The sequence below is a fragment of the Gracilinanus agilis genome, chromosome 1 (genome assembly GCF_016433145.1).
Source record: "Gracilinanus agilis isolate LMUSP501 chromosome 1, AgileGrace, whole genome shotgun sequence".
Taxonomy (NCBI): domain Eukaryota; kingdom Metazoa; phylum Chordata; class Mammalia; order Didelphimorphia; family Didelphidae; genus Gracilinanus; species Gracilinanus agilis.
In genome coordinates, this window is record NC_058130.1 from 109741852 (window position 1) to 109752045 (window position 10194).

Genomic DNA, 10194 nt, shown 5'->3' on the forward strand with positions numbered 1-10194 from the left:
ATGCATAAGAACTCATTCTAGTTTTTACTTAGAGTCCATTTTGGCACTTATGCCAAGAAACAGCTTTTGAGATAGATGACTTGGGTTTGACTTATGCTTCTGGCTCCTTAGTCATGGCATGATCTTAGACAAGTTACTGGACTTCCTTGAGCCCCAATTTCCTAATATAATAAATTTAAGTCATAATAATAAAATGAGGCCCAGGGAATAAACTAAGGCCCAGGGAAGTTAAGGGATTTTTCCAAGTGTCCCCTAAGTAGTAGATAGTAGAACCTGGATTTGGATGCATTTCCAATCCATAGTTCTTTGAATTTCATAGCAATTTCATGATAAGGTTTCTTTAGGAGTAATTATCCTTTTTTGCAGATGAGTAAACTGAGGTTCAGGGAGATTTTAAGTGAATTATTCATGGACAAAGTTAGATAAATATTAGTGGCAGGACTCAAATAAAATCCTGATCTATCCTTAGTCCAAATCCTATTTTTTTTTTTTCTGAATAGAGCATTGGACTTGGAGCCAACAAGCTCAGATTTCAAATCCTGCCACATATTAGCCTCATGACCCTGGGCAAGTCAGGTAAAATGCCAGACGTCCTCCTCTGTAAAATGAGAATAGTAGTAACACCTTCCTTGCAGTGTTTTTGTAGGGATCAAATGAAATAACATATGTACAGCACCTTGCAAACCCTAAAATGCATAAACGCTAGTCATTATTATTTGCCATGCTGTCTCTCATTTATGACACAAGTTCTAAATCTATGATTTCATGAACAGGTTTTTGTGACCCTCTTTTCTCTTTGCTTCAGTCCATTCTGTGTGCCAGAGTATGAAAATCAAATCACTTTACTGCTTGATCTCCACAAAATAAACCAGTGAAAACTGGTATTCACGAGCATTCATCCTTAAATGAGCTCCAGTTAGAAGTTAGCTGTCTAACTCTGTCTTCTGGTGTTCCCCTATGAGGGTTGTCCACTTTAGCCAGACCCTGTCCCTGATGTGCTCCATGCAGAAACCTGTCTCTTTGTCTTTGTTCACACCATTTTCCCCAAATGGAGCATTTATGCCTATACAAATCTTCCCCATCCTGTGAGCCCCACTCCAAAAATGTAAGAACAAGGTCTTGGTATATCTTGAATCGCTGAAAGTATTTCAAAACCTGTGACCTGACATCATCTCCCAATCTATTCTCACACAGCATATAGATCACAGTCTAGGTCTAAAATCATGGAGACGTGGTGACATTCCCTGCAGGAGTCCATTCCTCCCAGGTACTCGCATGCAGGGTTTTTTATGGAGACTGACTCACTGTCTCGCTTCCATGGAGCAGGGCTGACTACAGATTAGGGTATTAAGATGTCCCTTAACTATTAGATTTAAACACCGGCATAAGGAAACAAAGAACCATAAAGCAGCACTGGAATGTCACCACATAAACCACAATAAACTCTTATTGCCCGTGGCTAGCAGGAGACAAAATATTATTCCAGAAAATGGAAGACAGAAAGTAAAGCTATTATGGGACAGTGAATATATGCTCATTTTCCAGGGGACTGGATGGTGCCATAGTGGCCGCCAACAGTGATTGAACCTCCAGAAAGGGAAAAAAGTCATCATTGAAAACTATGTGCAATTAGGTCTATGAAAAACTCCATCTTGGGGAGTGTTGAATCAAAATAAAGAATTCTGCCATGTACCCCCTGATTTTGAAATAGACCTAATTGGAAAGTGAATATACTATTTTCATTCTAAATGAAATGTGTAATTATATGCTTTTACGTGGATTTTGACTCATATGACAAAGCCAGAATCAATGCCAAGTTTGTAACCGTTATGGAAAATAAAGCAGGCTTCCATAGGGAGGCAATGTAGCAAAGCAGAAGGAGCTTTGGGTACTTGGATTCCAATTTTGCTTTGACACACTAGCTGTGTGACTGAGAGCAAGCACTTTATCTCTCTCAATCTTGGCTTTGTCCTCTAAAAATGGGTGTGATAATATATGGATTACCTACCTTGTGGGGTATTATTTTGAGGAAAATGCTTTCTCAGTCTTAAAAATCCTCCATAAATGAAAGTTATTATTACATATTGTTTAATGGTATAAATCATAATTTTAAAAAGTGGGGTTTTCCAGATACATTTTGGAGATTCATCATTAATTTCAGCTAAGAAAGAAAAATAAAAATCACTTCTTCTGGTTGAGCCTTAATAATGTTAGGTCTGTGACCATGACATTAGATTTCCATTTATGTGTGTGATTGGGGATCTAGTCATAGACAGTCTTGGCTGCTGGAGAATGAGGGTCATTATAGATTTTGATATTAAGCTGAAAAGGAGGCATCTGGTATGTGATGTGAGGTGATAACTTATTTTTCATTTATTGCATTGTTTTTATATGAAGGTTCTAGAGTAGAAAGATTTTAAATCAATTCCTATATATTAGGGAGAATTACTATGTGTTTCTGTGTCTGGGATCTGGGTCAGAGATTCCACACAGTGTACTGCTTTTTGTATTTTCTTTGTCCTTAGGAATCCCAAAGAATGTCTTCCTTTTTAACAGAATTTGATTAATAAATGAAGGGGGAAAAAGGTTCTTTTCTGGAGTCTGTGGCTTGTCTACCTATGGGGATGGAGAGGGGTGGATGATTTGATAGATCACTTCTTAATTATCTTTCCACCATTTGAGATGTCAAGGGAAGGGCTGAATAATGAGCTCCTAAAATTATTTATTAAGCTGCCTGACCAGCTTCTGGATCCCTGGTCATTCTAGAGGGCCATGGAGATCTGTCACTTTATCGTTTATGATGCTGGCTTAACCAATAAACCTGATAGAATTAATAAATCATTATTTTTACCCCAAATTCAGTTTTGTGAGATAATTTTAATTGTTAACAGTGGAATGAGTCTGGAATCTGAAAGACCTGAGTTTAAATCCAGTCTCAGACTCTTGGGAACACTGTATCCCTTGGGTAAGCTATTTAATTGATGTTGGCCTCAGTTTTCTCAATTGTTGAATGAGGTCCTGTAGGTCCTCTGGCTTCAGAGGCAGTGTTACTTCTCATGCTGCTTAGGTGCGCATTGGTACATCTCGGGAAAGGAAGTTTATGAGAATGTGATGTGAATGTAATTCTCATAAGCTTGAGATTAGAAGAGAGAGTCTGGTTTTTGCTACTAGAATACTGTTGGATCACATAAGGCTGACCCCAATTATAAAGGTAGAATAGGGATTCTCATTTCAGAGGGTTGTTGTTTTTCAAGGTTCTCAAAAATTCTGAGAGAATCCGCTTCCCCCTTCATATCCTTTGAAAAGCACGTTGATAACCTTAGGAGGTCCTGAGGCTTTAAGAGAAGACTAAGATGATTCTGTCAATTTCCCCTTCTGAGCAGGTTGTGAGATAGAAGAGGGTCCAAGTCGAATGAGAATCATGTCCGTATGGCCAGTGCCAGTGAAGGCTCCTGGTAGTGAAGTTTATCAGAAATGGCACATAAGTAGTGTGTTATTTAGAATTTCTTGGGTTTATTTAGAAGTATTAAGCATCAAGATATGTAGATATATGACAACTTCCTGTGGACATGTGGGGGACTTTGAGACTACATTTTCTGTGATGCAATGGGTTTCCTATTTTGGATGTGATGACGTTTTCAACATAAAGCCTGGCTTTAAATATTAGCAAACCGGGCTTGATGCTCTCTCTGGTAAGGACAAGATGGAAGGAGATACGGACTGGTGGTATTTTTTTTTTAACCCTTGTACTTCAGTGTATTGTCTCATAGGTGGAAGATTGGTAAGGGTGGGCAATGGGGGTCAAGTGACTTGCCCAGGGTCACACAGCTGGGAAGTGGCTGAGGCCGGGTTTGAACCTAGGACCTCCTGTCTCTAGGCCTGACTCTTACTCCACTGAGCTACCCAGCTGCCCCCTGGACTGGTGGTATTTTTGAAAGAGTCAGGTGTGGTCTTATATATATTTTCCCAACATGGCCATGGTAATTAAAATGTTACTTTTCCTCATAATATCATCCTTCATCATTTTTGAAATTAACAGTAGCAAATTGGAAGAATTGTTTGTTAAAGGAGCTTCAGGCAGAGGAACAAGCAAGGGGACCACCAGGAGGCTTGACCCTGAAAGCAACTAGATCTGAGACTTCAGGAGCCCAAAGAGTGCAGATAGACCCTGGGCATGAGGATAAAGCTCAGAGGGCACTGGGCTAACAATGGCAAGCCAGAGACAAGAAGCCTAGAAGAGAAAGATCAAGAAGAAATCGTTAACACTTGACAACTTTTACACAGAAAAAATCCAGACAACAGAGCAAACAGCAGAGGAGAACAAATAAGTAACCATATCCAAACCTTCCCCCCAAAAAGAAAACTGGTCACAAGCTCTTGAAGAGTTCAAATCTGAGATTATGAGAAAGATGGAAGGGATCTGGCAAGAAAATAACAGTTTAAAAGGCAGAATTTTGCAATTAGAAAGTGAGGCTCAGAAATCAAATGAATTGATAAGCAAATTGAAGACCAGAAATGACCAGCTGGAAGCCTTGAAGAACCAAACAGACCAGATTCAAAAGGAAAACCAAAAGATTATAGCCAAAAACCAGTCTCTAAAGGCTAGAATTGGGCAATTAGAAAAAGATGCCCCCAAATCAAAAGAATTAATAAGCAAATTGGAGACCAAAATCAAACAGATGGAAAACAGGATAGACCAAATCAAAAAGGAAAATCAAAAGAATATAGCAGAAAACCAGTCTCTAAAGACAAGAATTGTGCAAGTAGAAGCCAATGATCTCTCAAGACAAGAAGAACAAATAAAGCAAAGTCAAAAGACCGATAAAATAGAAGGAAACATGAAATATCTCACTGAGAAATTGACAGATCAAGAAAACAGGTCTAGAAGAGATAATTTGAGAATCATTGGTCTTCCTGAAAAAGCAGAAATTAATAGAAATTTGGACTCCGTACTAAAGGAAATTATTGAGCAAAATTGCCCTGAAGTTCTACAACAAGAGGGCAATTTAGACCCTGAAAGGATCCACAGATCACCCTCTACACTAAACCCTGAAAAGACAACCCCCAGGAATATAATAGCCAAATTCAAATTCCAAGTAAAAGAAAAAAATTTTACAAGAATCCAGAAAGAGACAATTCGGATATCAAGGAACACCAATCAGGATCACACAGGATCTGGCAGCCTCCACACTAGAAGACTGCAAGGCTTGAAATATGATATTCAGAAAGGAAAGAGAACTGGGTCTACAACCAAAGATCACCAACCCATCAAATCTAACTATATACTTCCAGGGGGAAAGTATGGGCATTCAACAAGATAGAAGATTTCCAAGTATTTGCACAGAAAAGACCAGGACTAAATGGAAAGTTTGATATCCAACCACAAAACCCAAGAGAAACATGAAAAGGTAAAAAAGAAACAGAGGGGAAAGAAAGAAAACTCTTATTTTTAAATTTGCCCCTTTAAGCACTTCAATAAGATCTAATTATTTGTATTCCTATATGGAGAAATGTTATGTGTAATTCTCTGTAGTGAACTCTATTCACTATTATAGTATCCACTACTATAGTAATTAGAAGAATTATTCACAAGGAGAGGTTGGAGTACTAAATGGTCTATGATGATAAGGGGGTGGGTGGGAAAGAGGGGGGTGAATAGTAGAGGACACCAAGAGAAACTTGAATGAATAAGAAAAACAGGATATTCTATTTTACACAAAGAGGGCATAGGAAGGGGAGGGGATGAATACTATTATAAGAAAGAGAGGAAGAGAACATTAAGAGGTAATATTTAAACCTTACTCTCAGTTAATTAACCCTGAGCAGGAAGAGTAGCTATATCCATTGAGATATAGAACTCTATCTAACCCTACTGAGAAAGTCAAAGGGTTTATCAGGGGGAGCAGAGCAGTGGGGAGGTCAAAAAAGGGAGGGTAGGAGAAGGGAGAGGGAATTCATTAGGCCTTAAAAATAAAAAGAGGGGAATAATAAGGGAGGGGGTAGAAAGGGAAGTAAATCAAGGGAAGGGAGAAGGGTTACTGGTTTAAAACAAACCACTGGTTTAAAAGGAAATAGTGTTAGAAGAAGGAGTAGATCTAGGAGAGTATACCGAAATGTTGGGGAATACACAATTGATAATTATAACTCTGAATGTGAACGGGATGATTGATTATACTAAATTAAAAAGCTTTTGTACAAACAAAAACAATGCAACCAAAATCAGAAGGGAAACAACAAATTGGGAAAAAATCTTTATAACAAAAAACTCTGACAGGGGTCTAATTACTCAAATATACAAGGAGTTAAATCAGTTGTATAAAAAATCAAGCCATTCCCTAATCGATAAATGGGCAAGAGGCATGAATAGGCAATTTTCGGATAAAGAAATCAAAACTATCAATAAGCATAAGAGAAAGTGTTCTAAATCTCTAATAATTAGAGAAATGCGAATCAAAACAACGCTGAGGTATTACCTCACACCTGGTAGATTGGCTAAAATGATAGTAGGGGAGAGTAATGAATGTTGGAGGGAATGTGGCCAAATTGGGACATTAATGGATTGCTGGTGGAGTTGTGAACTGATCCAACCATTCTGGATGGCAATTTGGAACTATGCTCAAAGGGCTATAAAAGATTGCCTGCCCTTTGATTCAGCCATACCATTGTTGGGTCTGTACCCCAAAGATAAACAGACTTGTATGAAAATATTTATAGCCGTGATTTTTGTGGTGGCAAAAAACTGGAAAACGAGAGTGTGCCCTTTTATTGGGGAATGGCTGAACAAACTGTGGTATATGCTAGTGATGGAATATTATTGCGCTGAAAGGAATAATAAACTGGAGGAATTCCATGTGAACTGGAAAGACCTCCAGGTATTAATACAGAGTGAAGGGCACAGAGCCAAAAGAACATTGTACACAGAGACCAATACACTGTGGTAAAATAGAATGTAATGGACTTCTGTACTAGCAGCAATGCAATGATCTATAACAATTCTGAGGGACTTATGGAAAAGAACTCTACCCATATTCAGAGCAAGAACTACAGGAGAGGAAACAAAAAAGAAAAGCAACTGCTTGAACACATGGGTTGAGGCGAACATGATTGGGGATGTAGACCCAAAACTACCACACCAATGCAACTATCAACAATTTGAAAATAGGTGTTGATCGATGACACATGTTAAAACCAGGCGAAATGAGCAATGGCTATGGGTGGGGAGAGGAGGTTGGGGGGTGGTGAAGGGGAAAGTAAGAACATGAATCATGTAACCATGATAATTTTTCTAAAAAATAAAAATTATTTAAAAAAAAAGAACTCTGAGAGACCACTGAGCCTGGAAGTGGGAAGGTCTTATTGGATGTCCAAGAAAGGGGAGACAGCTCCCATAATCAGGAATCCATATCCCTTTATCTCTGGGGCTGCTAAATTTCCCAGCATTATTCTGGGGAAGAGGAGGTCAGCAGAAAACAGGGGAGGCTTGTTAACAAGCAAAAATGCCCAGACTATTCTTGACCTAAAAAAATATGGTCTTCACATTGCAGTCAAAATAGCACCTAATTCTGATTGAGAGAGCCCTGGAGTGCAGAAACTCATGTTGCAGTCCTACCAAGGTTATATTGGAATCTAGACAAACTAAGGGGCCAGACCAACAACTGCCCCTACCTTATGGAAAATTAGCAAAAGTTTCCACTGGGTTAGTCTGGATTCTCTAGGCAATGCGAAGATTTCCTGCTACCCCACTGTCGCTGCTGGCCTCCCTCCTGCCTATACACAGATCCCCTTTCTATAAATCCAGTCTAGTTCTGGAATTATGCCAAGAGCTTCAGAAAATTGGACTCACCAAGGATGGCAGAATTCCCAGGACTCAGGACCAGCTGTGTTCCCAGAGGAGAAGTCAGCACAGAGGGAAGGTTTGGTCCATTGGCTGAAAGTAGAACCTTGATGTCTTCCATTTGAGAAGGGGGATGGGGTGGATCTGTGAGCAGGGAAATGATGAATCAGAGTAGGCTAAAACATAAAAAGCTACCACTTCTAGGAGGGAGGAGAGATTAAAAGGTCAGGCATTTCTGTTGTTGGCTTCTGAAAGGCATCTCTCTAGAGGGGACATCCATACTCCCACTGGGGTTGGGATCTGAGTTAGAGGCTTAATATACTATGACTGGAAAAACAAAGTTACTCTTGATAATTGGGCATATTCCTGTGCAGATGTTCCTAACTTTGCATCAAAAATATGTTTCTGAAAACACAAATTGAGTTTTTGTCAATCAAGCCATATTTTAAGAATCTTAAAACCTATTAGCCATCTCTTCATTTCCCACCTCCAGGCATTTCAGCAAACACTCTCATTCCAAGAACATACTCCTTCCTCTTATTTCCTTGGAACACATTATTTGGGTCTCTTCTTTGCCCTCATCATGCCCTCCCTTGCCTTATACTGTGTTCATGTCCTACCCCTTCCCCCCAGTAGAATATAAGTTCCTTGAGATATGACTGAGACTTATTTGTCTCCTTAGCGCATAGCACATAATTTGCACAAAGTGAGTATTTAATGAATGTTAACTGAATGAAATGTTTGCTTTGCAACTAATGGCTGAGTGACCAAGGGGAAGTGACTTAACCCTCATGTGTCTCTTATCAAATGAGGAAGTTGAACTAGATGTTCTCTAAAGTCCTGTTAATCTAAAAACTTCCCTGAATTCAACATGTCAGTCAATGGCATGACCAACCCAAACCCAAGTTCTTCTTTTCTTAAATTCTTCTTTGTAATACAGGGTGTCCCAAGAGTCTTTGTGTAGTTGTAAGCTTTAAGATGGTTTTATGTTCTTTCATCTTAAAGTAGATCATAAGTATTCCCCAAATGGAAGATTTACATATGCTTCTTCTATATCCTCCTTCCCCTGTCTCCTACACCATGCCTCTAGAGCTAGCTCACAGTGAGTCCTTAATAAATGTTTGCTGAATGAATGTAGGTCTGTGTTATTAGACTGTGAACAAACTTCATGAGTCTCAAAAGTTGGCATTAGGTCTCTGCTTTTTGAAAAAAAAATTCCACTTAAAAAAATTAAACTAGTTTTAAATGATTAAAAAAAGAAAATGAAACCAGTTTTATATTCAGAAAGTGCCTGGAATAATGAATGAACTGTGATCAGTAAACCAAGGTTATTTCTGATCAAAAAAATGCCCTGGAGTGAGAATTTAAATAGCAATTTTCCGTCAGATGTGATTAAAGTGGGGAAGAAGTAACATTCCCCAAACAGTCTTTTCACCCACTTTTCAATGGCACTGTAGTGCTAAACACAAGTTCACAGAATGTACACACTTCATTACCAGACCTACAGTAGCAGCTACACACCCTGGTTAATCTTTCATCTCTCCATTAGTAGAAAGTGATGGGGAAGTGTTATTAGGGAGGAAAACTCCATCAGTAAGTACTATAAATCAGTGAGGGGTAATGGTCCCACCCAGGCTTTGGGCTTAACAACAGCTTTTTGAGTCCAATCACCCGGCTAGAAGCTCAGCCCATGACTGTGAAATTGAACACAGAGTAAACTTCATCCTTCACTGAACTGAATTACTGTTGCTCTCTAAGATGATTTAGGGCGCATGCAGTCACTGGTGGGCTACAAACCTACTGGGGCATTTGGTGAGTTACCATGAGTAGCCTTTTGGAAACCAGGGTGAACAGAGACTAGAAGAACCATTCTTCATACCAGTAGTTTGAGGAAATCATGCCTAACTTCTATTTCTGTCTTCAACTAGATCATTTCCATTCTAACAACAGTCATATAAGTATGTATTTTGGTACATAGATATACCCTCTTCTAAAGCTTTCCAAGACCTTACCATGTCATGGAAGTGCTTCTGCATTCTTAAAGACTTTTGGTGAAGCAAGCTCTGTTAGACTTTACCAAGTTGGAACAGCTTTTGAGAAAAGACTCAGAGATAAAGGCTATCTACCTACCTACTTACTTATCCATCCATCCACCTATTCATCCATCCATCTATCTATCCACCTATCTTTCTACCTACCTATCCATCCATCCATCCATTATCTATATATCTATCCATCCATCCATTATCTATTTATACATCTATCTATCTTTCTACCTACCTATCTATCCATCCATCCATCCATTCATTCATCCATTATCTATCTATCTATCTATCTATCTATCTATCTATCTATCTATC

General features: G+C 38.9%; 1 protein-coding gene across 1 annotated transcript in view; it reads right to left on the reverse strand.

The window, feature by feature from the left end:
• ADAMTSL1 (ADAMTS like 1) overlaps nucleotides 1-10194 on the reverse strand; it is a 392524-nt gene that overhangs the window by 45106 nt on the left and 337224 nt on the right. Inside the window, 1 exon segment of the mRNA XM_044657022.1 lies at nucleotides 7844-7978. Coding sequence (XP_044512957.1) covers nucleotides 7844-7978 — 135 coding nt within the window.